Source organism: Martes martes, assembly GCF_963455335.1.
Source record: "Martes martes genome assembly, chromosome: 12".
NCBI lineage: Eukaryota > Metazoa > Chordata > Mammalia > Carnivora > Mustelidae > Martes > Martes martes.
In genome coordinates, this window is record NC_137900.1 from 64449349 (window position 1) to 64463515 (window position 14167).

The 14167-nt window shown below is 39.2% G+C and overlaps 1 protein-coding gene across 9 annotated transcripts in view; it reads left to right on the forward strand.

Moving 5' to 3' along the window:
* The window catches only part of TGFBR1 (transforming growth factor beta receptor 1), a gene marked incomplete at its 5' end in the record, with an annotated part of 51286 nt that extends 47757 nt beyond the window's left edge, over positions 1-3529 (forward strand). For all 9 annotated transcript variants that reach the window (XM_080820471.1, XM_080820473.1, XM_080820470.1 and 6 more), the window contains one exon: positions 3385-3529. In XM_080820471.1, the coding sequence (XP_080676597.1) occupies positions 3385-3510 (126 nt within the window). In that variant the 3' untranslated portion in view covers positions 3511-3529. The remainder of the gene's footprint in view (positions 1-3384) is intronic.
* Positions 3530-14167: the final 10638 nt, after the last annotated feature.

The window sequence follows — 14167 nt, forward strand, 5'->3', positions numbered from 1 at the left end:
TATATTCATTTTTCCTTTGTCGAAGATATGACCGTATAATCTTGGGTTCATTTCTGGGTTTTCTGTTCTATTCCATTTATCTCTGTGTCTATTTTTATGCCGGTATCACCTTGTTTTAATTACTACAGCTTTGTAATAGAACAGTCTGGAGTTGTGATACCTCCAGTTTTGTTGTTTTGTTTTTCCAAGATTGGTTTGGCTCTTTTTGTGTTTCCATACAAATTTTAGGATTGTTTTAGTTCTATGAAAAATGCTGCTAGTGTTTTGATAGGGATTGCTTTATATGTGTAGATTGCTTTGAGTAGTACAGACATTTTTAACAATATTTGTTCTTCTAACCCATGAGCATAGAATGTCTTTGCATTTCTTTGCATCATCTTGAACTTCTTTCAGCAGGGTTTTATAGTATAGGTCTTTTACCTCTTTGGTTAAGTTTATTCCTAGATATTTTGTTGTTTTGGGTACAATTGCGAATGGGATTGTTTTCCTAATTTCACTCTTGCTCTTTCGTTATTAGTGTATAGGAATGCAACAGATTTCTGTACATTGATTTGTATCTTGTGACTTTACTGAATTTATTTATCAGTTCCAGTAGTTTTTTTGGTGGAGTCTTTAGGGTTTCCTGTATATAGTATCATGTCTTCTGCAAATAGAAGTCACCTGCATTTTAAATGGATAGGTCCTTTTGATCAGGGCAGCCCAGAACAGTAGGATGGATGCTGGATGGAAATTAGGAAAGCTGTATTCTAGACTAGCCTGGCCACCATTTCAGAGTCTGACTTTGGGGAAATCATTTCAGTTTTCCAGACCCTAACGTGCCTTTTAAAAGGAGGAAGTTGGGTAAGGTGATTGAGAGGATGGTTCCGATGATTTGATATCTTACTCATCTGATTTCCTGTGTGACCATTCACCTGGAATGTGGGGAAAATGCTTTCCAGCAGTGCCTGAGATTCTCAACCCCAGTTCTTACAAAAATTTTAGGAATGCTTTTGTACTTGTAGATTTAAGGAATTCATAAGACAAATTTTATTTAATCTTTATGCAATTGCTAGCCATCACTATTATAATATTGGCAAGGCAGAACATTTTCCTCCAGATGTGAAGTTTTATAGCTTAAGAGGAATAAAAAGCTGGTGACTTAAGTAGTTGATTTTACATCTTAAATTAATGTAGGACTCAATAGTCAAGACATTGAGAGAGTTTCAGTGAAATCAAGTATCCAGGCCCAGATAAAAATACCTCTTAGTGTGATCAGAGAATTTGCATGTTTAACAAATGAAATTGGGCTAGATTTTGTCTTTTACAAATTTGATCTTGATACTACGGAGTTCAAACCCAAGGTATTCATGCATTCATTAAATAAATAGAGCACATTATTAAACAGATTTCTTTTTAAGCATGAGGAAAAGTTAATAGAAAACATGAAGAGCACAAATGCAATTTGCAGTTACTGTCACATCGTACTGAATTAATGCTATTGCTGTCATTTTTGTTTTTTCTCTATTTGGTTAGTTTTCTGTTTCACTTTACAGTAAGTCAGTCTTTCACTTTTCTGTGGTTTATAAATCACCTCTCAATAGTTGAAATACATTAAGAACATGAAACCGATAGAATAACTGAGGAAGTATCTCCCAGAACCTTCTGATCCTTTCCAGTCAGGAACTGTAGCTCCCTAGGCCAGCTGTGCACCTTTCATCTTGAAATATCCCTCACCTTTTGTCCTGGGATTCCCTTTGTTTCAGTTACAGTGAATCTTCCTTCCTGGACCTCAGTGACTTCCTGTCTCTTGGTATATTCAACTTCCCCCATCTTTTAAGTCTCTGCTCAGATGTTACCTTGTTAGTAGACATTATACCCATTTAAAATATCACCTTCTTTCCCTGGCATATTTGATCTCCTTCCCTAAATGATGTTTCTCCTTAACACTTAGCACTGACAGTCCATGTATCTCACTTACTTATTAATGAGATGCTTCGGCTCCCTAGAACGTGAGCTTTACAAGGGTAGGGATATTTTGTCTGTTCTTTTTTGTATCCACAGTACCCAGGATGGTATCTGATAAATGGTAGGCTCCCGATAAATGTATGATTTTGTGGAATAAGTATATGTATGTGATGGGCATTTGGTTCTTTTTATATGGAAACCAATGTTCATTTCTAGGAAGTGTCCCTAGAAGTACAAAGAAGTATTTCTTTGATCTGTTCCTTTCTGTTTTCCTCCATTCTCTTTCTTCCACTCTAGTTTTGAATGTTAGGCCCCTGAAGAGGCCTTCTCATTTTCTTATCTTTTCCTTCTTATCCATCAGGTTTTTTTCTAAAATTTCTGAGAGGTTTATCAGCTTCTATCTTTTTTTAAAAATCAGGTTTATTTTCCAATTCTTCTGTCACATTTGTCCAAAGTCTAACAAGAAGCAAAAACTGTCAGTGATGACTCTGAGTATTTTCTTTATCTCTTTGAGGATATTAATAATAAATTGTTGATATTTTCTTCTCTGTACAACTGTTTTGTCCAAGTTACTTTGGTCTCTTTATATCAGCTTCTGCATTCATACTGCTTTCTCCCATGTCCGATCAAACTCCTGTTCTCCTCGTGTAAGGAAAGGACACTGGAAGCTGATGGAAACTTTGTGCATGTGAATGGAGCTTATGCATTGTGACCTTTAGGGTGACCTAACTGGGTTACTTCTGTCAGTGATTGGGAGTCACTGATGTGTTGGTTTCTTCAGGTCTTTCCTTTTGGGCTCACATTTCCCAAATAAGACTCTTTCAGTCTCTTGCCTGGAGAAGTATCTACAAGTTGCTGCCCGTGTTTGGGGGAGAAAACCTATGGTCTTGTCATTTAGCGAGTTGTCAGTATGGAACTTTGCCCCCACGTTCTCCAAGTCAGAAATCTGTTTTACCCTCTCGGATACAACCTCTAATCTTTTGCTGGGGTCGGAGTGGGGCAGTCATTCAACTGTGTGAAGCTTGGGGAGGGGCAAGTACCTGGAGTTCCAGCTCTTTTAGCTGATTGATCCTCCTGCTTTTTGCTTGAATTTCACATCAGAGGAACTCAATGCAGTTAATTCCTTGATTCTAGGGGAGTTTCTGTGAGTCAGGTTCCTTTTTTGCCTTGACAGTTCTGGGTTAGGATTCAGCTTTTTCAGGTTGCTAAGTAGGTTGGCCCTCATCCATCTGCTTTCCAGCTGCTGACACCAGTACCCCTCTGATGGGAATGGAAGTCATTTCTATTCATTTGCTATTACAAATAATGTGGAAATATAACAAAACAAAAAAATTGAACATATAATACTTGGAAATAAGATGTACAGAGTAAGGATCTTATTCAGATGAATGAAAGCACTCATTGGCACTCATTAATTATTTTTCTTCTATTTTTTTGCAGGCCTTGAGAGTAATGGCTAAAATTATGAGAGAATGTTGGTATGCCAATGGAGCAGCAAGGCTTACTGCTTTGCGTATTAAGAAAACACTGTCACAACTCAGTCAACAGGAAGGCATCAAAATGTAGTTCTGCCGCTTTGCCTGAACTCTACTTCTCCTTCAGATCTGCTCCTGGGTTTTAATTTGGGAGGTCAATTGTTCTACCTCACTGAGAGGGAATAGAAGGATATTGCTTCCTTTTGCAACAGTGTAATAAGGTCAACAGAAACTCCCCAGGATTTCTTTGGACCCAGGGTCCTTTCTGTGCACTATGAACACTTCTTTCCCAGGACAGTTACAAAATGTTGTGTAGTCTACCTTCATTTTTTATTAACACAAAACTTGGGTTTTGTTTTTTTTTTTTTTTTTTAAGATGATTGCTGGTCTTAACTTTAGGTTAACTCTGCTGTGCTGAAGATCATCTTTAAGGGTAAAGGAGCTGGATTGTTGAGTTATACGAAACATTTCTTATTTTTAAAGAAAGTGATTTATTCCTGGTTAGTACATTCTCAGAGGATTCTGAACCACTAAAGAGTTTCCTTGATTCAGACTTTGAATGTACTGTTCTATAATTTTCAGGATCTTAAAACTAACACTTATAAAACTCTTATCTTGAGTCTAAAAATGACCTCATATAGTAGTGAGGAACATAATTTATGCAATTGTATTTTGTATATTATTACTGTTCTTTCACATATTCAGAACATTACATGCCTTCAAAATGGGATTGTACTATACCAGTAAGTGCCGCTTCTGTGTCTTTCTAATGGAAATGAATAGAATTGCTTACAGTCTGTGTGTCTTAAAAGCTGTAGTATTTTAATTCAAAAAATTTATTTATCTGGGTAACCCAGACATTTTCTGTTTTGTTTTTTGGAAGGTTTTTTTGTAGTATGTCATTTGGTATTCCATTTTGAAAATGCCTTTCTCCTACCAAAACGTGCTTAAACCACTAAAGAAACGAAGTGGCATTAATTGGTAAATGTTATCATGGTCATTTTTGAATATTCTCACATCAAGTTTTTGCATCTAAATTGTGTTGTCTGTAAGTATACCTTAAAAAAACCAAGTGGCACTGTAGATGCTTATAGTACTCTAATAATTTAAAACTTATAGCATACAGACTGATTTTTCTAAAAGGGAAAATTTGTCTAGCTGCTTGTGAAAAGTTGTGTGGCATTCTGTAAGCCATTTTTTCCTTTATCTGATCAAAGACAGTGTTATTTTTTTAAGAAATGAATTACATTTAAAATTAGGGTATGGTTAATGTTAAATAATAGGCCTTTTTTCTAGGAAGGTAAAGGTAGTTAATTATTTGAGTAGATAACAGGTGTGCAAGAGAGTCACATTTGTTATGTAGGAGTCAGTGTTCAGTGGACTTTCTGTCTTTGTAACTAAGGTTAGAGTTAGCGTGGTTCTGAGGTCTCACTACACTTTGAGGAAGGCAGCTTCTAATTCAGTCTTTCCTTCTGTGTGCAGATACTGCAACTGCTTATTTACATGGTTAGGTAATAAGTTTAGTACACCCTTAACATTTGGGAGAGTGGTAGCTAAAGAACGTTCTGAGTATAGGTTCTCCATTTACAGATGTTTTCAGTCAAATTCAATGTTTAAAGCAAACTTGTCACGGTCTTCACAGTAAGTTGAAACTAGCTTATCATAACTGGTTTTTATTTCCAGTGCTTAAAGTCTTAGGGCTTTTACAGTTTTCAGAGTTCTCTTTATCACTGTGATCTTATTCTGATGGGAGAAAAACTATCATAGCAGTGAGGCAAGACATTGACTTCATAGTGCTATCAATTTCCAAATGAAAGGGTCAGAATTACCTTTATAGTATTTGGTCAGTAAGAGATAGTGGCCATTTACACTGACTGAGCTGCATTCTGATTATGTCTTATCTCTTAAACATAGAATAAATTTGAAAGACTATTTGGTCTTAAAGCCAAAGTAATTTTAGAATGAATGACATTTGCATAGGAATTTAGTGTCAGTTTCATGTGTTTAAAAACATCATGGGGAAAATGTGCTTAGAGGTTAATATTTTGACTCCAAATTTGAGTTTTTTTCTGTAGTTACCATGATTTTGTCAAAGCCAATGAATGAGTTTGAGGGGTTTGTTTTTATAATTATGTTTTATTTCCTGTTTAATAATCTCTAGCTCTGTGATTAGGTACTTCCCCCCCCCCCCCATTTCTAAGCCTGCCAGATCTGCTTTATGAAATCCAGGGGACCAATGCTAAAACTATTTTTATATAATTTTGAGAACATACCAAAAGTTCTTGTCTGATCTAAAATTGAGATACATGATTTCTCACTCTCATATAAGGTAATTGACTTTTACTGAAGATATTCTTTATTAAATCAGAGATTGAGTTGTAATTATACTCTTCTTGCCTAAGTGGATAAAATGTACTTTTGGTGAGTCAGGGAATTTTTTTAAAAGTTGGAGTTTAGTTCTAAATTCGGTTTACAAATTACTGCAGCAAATTCCTTTTATGGGTAATGACAGTTTGATAAACCCCGATTAGTTATTATTGAAAATGAAAGTCACTTAAAAATGAAATAGATCATGATTACTATGGCTGTAACTGCAGATACGTTTGACTAGAGTGTTAATTTTGTCATTTAGATACACAAGCCTTTGTTAATACTGCCTATCTTCACATGCTCACCTTCCAAAATTAAACTTGGTAAAATATACCTTAAGACCAATTACCTGTCCACATCCATTTTGTCAGTGCCCCGGAGGAATGGGGATGAGGGAGGTAAGACCCCATGGGGCACAGGTATCCCCGGTCCTTCCTTCCTAACTTCAGCTTACATTTCTCTCAACCTGCCTTCCTGTTGGCGCCTGACTCAGAGACAGATTGCCTTGCCACCACCCCAGCCATCTCCCCTCAGCAGCCTTTTGAATAGCTATGGGACATGCTTCCATTTCTTTGACTCACTGGATGTTGCTGGGAGGGTTCTCTAAGTTTGGAGATGGGGTGGGTGATGTCCCTGCTGGCTGCTTTGTGACTTCGGCTATGGCCGAGCAGTGGAAGGCAGCAAGGTAGCAGTTACGGTGGCAGGAGTTCATTGTGCCCGAAGCAGGGGCACAGGGCGCCGTCAGAAGAGAGGAGCCTGTAGTTCTGCTGTAGTGAGAGGGCTCAAGAAGGGCCTCGAGTCCGCCCACAGTGACATGGTTAGTGACGTCAGCAATTGCACACTGCAGTTCTTGTTACAAAGCGGCCACTTGGCCATTCTGCAGCTCACACGTGAGCTCCCTTCAGTTGCCCCTCTGCATCTGAGAGCTGTCCCATATAGAATATTTTATAAAACAAGATGGCATAGTGTCAACTAAAATGCAGAACAAAATCAGTATCCTGTTGGACATGTCCTGTCAACATTTATTTTTATCCTTGCACTGAAAGAGTGATTGTAAGTCAGCTGTTTCTTTTTGTTTCTTGACTGTGGCAGTGTTCTGGCTCCAAATGATGGAGATTCCAAATAATGGTTCTGTTACGGCATGGCAAGAAATGCCAGTTCAGATATTTTTGAGATCCTAAAGAATGGGTCTGGACATGTAATCTGTAGCTCCTTGTGTCTGCTTTGGAATGCTGGACTACCCACAGGCCCTCTCTCTAGGAATGCTGAAATTCTAAGACGTTCTGAAGATTGTCAGTACTTTTAAACTTGTCAGCACCATTATGCAATCTTATTTGTAACTGTAGACTTTAAAGAATGTGTTTAATAACATTCAGCCTGTTTCTTAAAGCTCAAAAAAAGAACTTAATTGAAATTGTTTTTATATTTTGACAAGATTTGTGAATTGAATATCATGAACCGTGTTTTGATATCCCTTTTTCACATTGTGCCAATGGAATGGGGTGTTTGGTATTTCTTTATATGTCAAGGAGATGCTTCAAAATGTCAATTGCTTTAAACTTAAATTACCTCTCCAGAGACCAAGGTACATTTACCTCATTGTATATATAATGTTTAATATTTGTCAGAGCATTCTCCAGGTTTGCAGTTTTATTTCTATAAGGTATGAGTGTTATGTTGCTAAATTACTCAAATGGTACTGTATTGTTTATATTTGTACCCCAAATAACATCTTCTATAGTTTTTTTTCTCTGTATTTTATTGTATTTGTGCAAAATTCTTTCGGCTTTATCAGTGTGATTTCTGCCCTTTCAGATGTGTACAGAAAATATCCATATAAATTTTCATTTAAATTGAATGATTTTGAGAAACCTGTAAAGAGGAAAGAAAAACAAAAACTGCAGTTCCCCATAAGTTTTTAAAGTTGTATATTGTATTTGTAGTAATATTCTGAATGAGTTGTAAATAGGAAGTAGAAGAACGATGCTTATGTCAAGTCCTAACACTACAGTAGAAAAATGGAAGCAGTGCAAATAAATGACTTTTTTTTCCCAAGTGCTAGTGGCATAATTTAAAATAAAGTGTGTATATTGGACCGAGCCATGCTGTTATGAAATGTAGTTGCTGTAGATAGACATTAGAACTTTTGGATTATTCCCCAGTACAGGTTTCATGGTTGAGAAGTGCCCCAGCCCCAAGGTGCCTCCATGGGTGTGGTAGCTGCTTCCCACATGCACAGGGGTGCTGATCTGTCAGTGGGCAGGATGGGACCTGCCTCAATATGAACTACGTTGTCTCTTGCTCAGCAAATTTGCTAAGGTTGTGTTAAAGTGAAAGTATTTTGATTCTCAAAGTTTTGCAGTTGTTTTCAAAGGAAATTTAGAGGGTTCTCATCTTTTCCTAATTTAAGGATCTGTGAGAATTGGCATAATTTGTAAAAATAGCCTTTCCTTTTTTTTTTTTAAGATTTTATTTATTTATTTGACAGATGGAGATCACAAGTAGGCAGAGAGAGAAGAGGAAGCAGGCTCCCCGCTGAGCAGAGAGCCTGATGCGGGGATTGATCCCCGGACCCTGGGATCACGACCCGAGCTGAAGGCAGAGGCTTTAACCTACTGAGCCACCCAGGTGCCCCCCCCCCCCGGCTTTTTAAAGTAGATTTAAATAGTTAGTATACAGGGAGTGGGAACTTGGCTCATGAGAAAATGGAGCAGAGAGTGGATGAGGAGGTGTGACCCCCAAACTCTTGACTAACAGTTGGGAGGGGTTTTGCGGACTGGCTTGTTGCTCTTGCATTACAGACTATCACTTCAGTTCAAAGACTGGATTTAGGGATTTTCTTTTTCCTTTTCCATAGTAAAGAAGATACATCACCAGCATGTAGAACTTTTGTCGAAACATGGAAAAAAGTGAAATTATTTTTAAAACACATATGTAGAGAAACAGCAGAACCAGTTTCACACTGGCCTCTTCTAATTTAGAAAAAATGTTTCTACATATGTGGTCTCACAGACGTATCATGTATCTTGCAACTCTACACTGTTTGTTTTACAGTTGAGGATTTACAAAACAATGGGGCTATTCTGAAAGAAGAGTAGAAAAAGTTGATGTTATAAAAGCTGATGCACAGTCATGCATGGTTCAGCCATGCATAATTTTTAAGAATTGGGAAAGAAACAAATAATATTAGATCATTATGGAAATAAAGGATTCTTTGTGAGAGCTAAAGAGAAATGGGAAAGGCAAGAAATTTAAGATAACTATTTTCTATTAGAAGGCTTAGAATTATAAAGGAGGATTGGCAATTTAAGTATTTCAAAGGGGAAAGAATCCGTTGAAAGGATAAGAAAAATCGGAAGGAAAGGGGAATATTGGCGTAGACCAATAATAGAATGTGCACATACTATGGTAGGCAGCACTAAAACATTTGGGATCTTAATGTTGTAGTAGATGGTGTAGAGGAGGTCTGGTTCTTTGCTTAAAGGGAGGTGTGACTGAGAAACTTTGGTAATGCTAGGCATTTTTATCTATTTTTAAAGATTTATTTTAGAGAGTGTGCGTGCAGGTGGGGGGAGGAGCAGAGGGAGAGACTCTTTAAGCAGCACCCCCGCTGAGCCCGAGTGGTGTGCCTGTCCTGGGGACTTCATCCACTGACCCATGAGATCACTACCTGAGCAAAACCAAGAGTCGGACTCTCAACCGGCTGAGCCACCTAGGTGCCAAAAACTATGTGGGAAAGGTTATGGACATCAACCATAAAATAACATTAGAACTGTTGCTTGGTACCCCTGATACTCAAAAGAGGAGTCAGGTGGTCATTGGATTCATAAGCTGAAATAGATGTGGGCATTCAGTGCAGGATGGATTAAATACACTTTTGAGACTTAATTCCAGATGTGGAGAGATGATTGCACTTGTCATTACCTAGTGTTTGAGTTTTTCCAAGTGTTTTCATATATATGATCTCACCTGATATTTGCAACTAGGAGGGATGGTGGCCAACGGAGTGCCCTAAGGAGGGGACAGAGGACTGAGAAGAGCGTTTAGGGAATGGGTAGAGGTGAACTGGGTGTGGATTTTTGGGGGTGAGGCCAGAGAGAGCAGATAAGAGGCTCAGGAGTCGCTGTGTGTCCTTCACTGGGCTTCCACTTTGTGAGCTTCTTTCACTTCTGGCTTGTTCCCTGAGAGTCTGATGTGGGAGTTCAAAGCCTTGCAGCTTGGGAGGCCCAGTGGTAGCCGGGTAAGGCCCCGAGCCAGCCTTAGTGCTCACCTCAGTCTCAAGGAGAGAGAGTGAGGCCTCAAAAATCTCTCAAAACAACAACAGGGGGGCGCCTGAGTGGCTCAGTGGGTTAAAGCCTCTGCCTTCGGCTCAGGTCATGATTTCAGGGTCCTGGGATCGAACCCCACATCGGGCTCTGCTCGGCGGGGAGCCTGCTTCCCCCTCTCTCTGCCTGCCTCTCTGCCTACTTGTGATCTCTGTCAAATAAATAAATAAAATCTTTAAAACAACAACAGGAACCCCCCCTCCCCAAAACTTAGAAAGCTGAACATTCTAGATGTTTTCAATATGTAGCAGACCTACCTAGATCTGAACAGGCTACAGCAGTTATAAACAGTGCAGGCAGAATATGCCATGGGCACACTTATCTCTGGTTCCTGAGTAGGGGAGGCTCAGGGAGGGCACTGGGTACAATGGAGCAGAATTTTATACACCAAGCCCAGACCTTTCCTTCCTTTTCCAACTCTTGGATTCACAAGAGTATAGGGAAGGTGACTCCTGCTGCCCTGAGGCCCCTCCAGCCAGCTCAGAAGGGCTAAACATCCACCCTGTGGGTGTGACTCAGATTTAGGGCCTGCAGATTCCGATTAAGTTACCACTCTCCAGTAGGCCCCAGAGTGTCTGGTATTTCTACATCTAATCTTAAAACTGCTTAGGATAACAGTCCCCTTGGGAATCTCTGACTCAAGGCCAGCGGAGGGATGTTGGGCTCATGGGTGATGCTTGCACTTTCAGGAAGCTCCAGAGATTTTTGGTTGGGAGGATTTGGATACAACTGGCTTTCAAAAATGAAGGCAAAAAAAAAGGTGGCAAAGTAAAGAGATAAAAAAAGACTCCGTTTGACTTATTTCACTCAGCATAATCTCTTCCAGTCCCGTCCATGTTGCTACAAAAGTTGGGTATTCGTCCTTTCTGATGGAGGCATAATACTCCATAGTGTATATGGACCACATCTTTGTTATCCATTCATCCGTTGAAGGGCATCTTGGTTCTTTCCACAGTTTGGCGACTGTGGCCATTGCTGCTATAAACATTGGGGTACAGATGGCCCTTCTTTTCACTACATCTGTATCCTTGGGGTAAATACCAGTAGTGCAATTGCAGGGTCATAGGGAAGCTCTATTTTTAATTTCTTGCGGAATCTCCACACTGTTCTCCAAAGTGGCTGCACCAACTTGCATTCCCACCAACAGTGTAAGAGGGTTCCCCTTTCTCCACATCCTCTCCAACACACGTTGTTTCCTGTCTTGCTAATTTTGGCCATTCTAACTGGTGTAAGGTGGTATCTCAATGTGGTTTTAATTTGAATCTCCCTGATGGCTAATGATGATGAACATTTTTTCATGTGTCTGATAGCCATTTGTATGTCTTCATTGGAGAAGTGTCTGTTCATATCTTCTGCCCATTTTTTAATATGATTGTCTGTTTTGTGTATGTTGAGTTTGAGGAGTTCTTTATAGATCCTGGATATCAACCTTTTGTCTGTACTGTCATTTGCAAATATCTTCTCCCATTCCGTGGGTTGCCTCTTTGTTTTGTTGACTGTTTCTTTCGCTGTGCAGAAGCTTTTGATCTTGATGAAATCCCAAAAGTTCATTTTCGCTTTTGTTTCCATCACGAAATAAGTCAAGCAGAGAGAGTCAAGTACCATATGGTTTCACTTATTTGTGGAGCATAACAAACAATATGGAGGACAAGGGTAGATGGAGAGGAGAAGGGAGTTGAGGGAAATTGGAAGGGGAGGTGAACCATGAGAGACTATAGACTCTGAAAAACAACCTGAGGGTTTCGAAGGGGCGGGGGGGTGGGAGGTTGGGGGAACCAGGTGGTGGGTACTAGGGAGGGCACGGATTGCATGGAGCACTGGGTGTGGTGAAAAAACAATGAATACTGTTACGCTGAAAAGAAATAAAACATTAAAAAAAAAAAGACTCTGTTGCCTGTGGATCTGCTTTCAAAGAAACCCTTCATAATGAAAATAAATAACACCAGATGGTTACTCGAACCCACAGGATGCAAAGAGGACTACTGGAAATGGTAAATACATGAGTAAATAGAAAGAACCATGTACATGCATTACGGACGTAACAAATTACCACCAATGTCCTGGCTTACAACAATACCCGCTTATGATCACATGCTTCTGGAGTTCAAAAGTCCAAGTATAATGTGGCTGAGTTGGTTCTCTGCTCCATGTTTTAGAATGTCAAAATCAAGGTGTTGGCTGTACTGCATTCCTTCTGGAGGCTTAGAATAAATTCACTTCCAAGGTCAGTCAGGTTGTTGGTAAAATCGGCTCTATGCGGTTGTCAGACCGAGGACCCCATTTCCTTGCTGACTGTCCCAGGAGTTGTTCTCAGCCTCTGGAAGCCACTTACAATTCTTGGCTATTGGTTCCTTTCCTCCATCTTCAACAGTAATAAAGCCAACAACAGTAATATGGATCCTTTTCATACTTCATCTCCCTGTTCTCTTCTGCCTCATCTCGTTTCTCTCTCCCATTGCATTTCTCTCTGGTGGACTCTTCTACCTCCCTCTTCTATTGTTTATAGATTATGTGTGATTACAGTGTGATTACAATGGGCCCATCTAGATAATCTAGGATCATTTCCCCATTTAGTAACCTTAATTTCATTTGCAAAGTCCTTTTGTGGCAGTACCTTGATTGAATAACCAGAGGATGAGAATCTTGGGGAGACATTTGCCTACGCAATAAATGTATCTTTTCTTTTTTAAATGGCATGTTACTACTGTATAGAGCAATAATGGGAACACTCTAGCATAGATGCAATGTGTATTATAATAACAGCACAAAGGAGGGAGTAGGAAATGGAGCTATATTGAAACAAACGTTTATGTTTTATTGGAATTATGTTAGTGTTAAAATGAAGAAGACTGTGATGAATTGAAATGCGTATTATCATGGTCCCTAGAGCAAGCACTAACACAATACTCCAAAAAATAGTGTTAAAAAATCAACAGAAGGGGCGCCTGGGTGGCTCAGTGGGTTAAAGCCTCTGCCTTTGGCTCAGGTCATGATCCCAGGGTTCTGGGATCGAGCCCCATGTCGGGCTCTCTGCTCAGCAGGGAGCCTGCTTCCTCCTTTCTCTCTGCCTGTCTCTCTGCCTACTTGTGATCTCTATATGTCAAATAAATAAATAAAATCTTAAAAAAAACCAGAAATTAAAATGGCACACAAAAGAAGGTAGCACTAGAGGGACAGAGAAGCAAAACGATATAGACATTTGGAAAGCAAATAGCAAAATGTTAGCCATAACTTTAAGCATACCAGTAATTTCATTAAATGTGATTGGATTAAATACTCAAAAGGTAGAAATTGTCAGAATGGATTAAAAAAAGACTCAACTATATGGTGTTTACAAGAGACACACTTCAGATTCAAAGACAAATAGTTTGAAAGTAAAAGTATGAAAAAACATATACTGTGCAGGGGTCGCTTGGGTGGCTCAGTGGGTTAAAGCCTCTGCCTTCAGCTCAGGTCATGATCTCAGGGTCCTGGGATCGAGCCCCGTATTGGGCTCTCTGCTCAGCAGGGAGCCTGCTTCCTCCTCTCTCTCTGCCTGCCTCTCTGCCTACTTGTGATCTCTGTCCATCAAATAAATAAATAAAATCTTTAAAAAAAAAACATATACTGTGCAAATGGTAACCATAAGAAAGCAGGAATAGCTATATTAGTATTGGGCAAAACGGGCTTTGAGACAAGAAATGTTACCAGAAATAGAGGACATTTCGAATGATTTTTTAAAGGGTCAATATATCAGGGAGATATAACAACCATTAGTGTATATGCACCTACCAACAGAACCCCAAATACATGAAGAAAAAGGGACAGATTTGGAAGGAGAAATAAATAATTCAACAATAATATGTGGAGATTTCAATATCCTACTCTATAATAACTTATATTTCAATATCCTGTTCTATAATAACTTATAGAACAATCTATCAACAATTGATAGAACAAACAAAAAAGCAAATAAAAGAACACTGTTAGTCAACTTGTCCTACATTTGTAGAACACCAGCCACCAGCAGCAGAAGATACGTTCTTCTCAAGTCCACGTGGAACATTCTCCAGA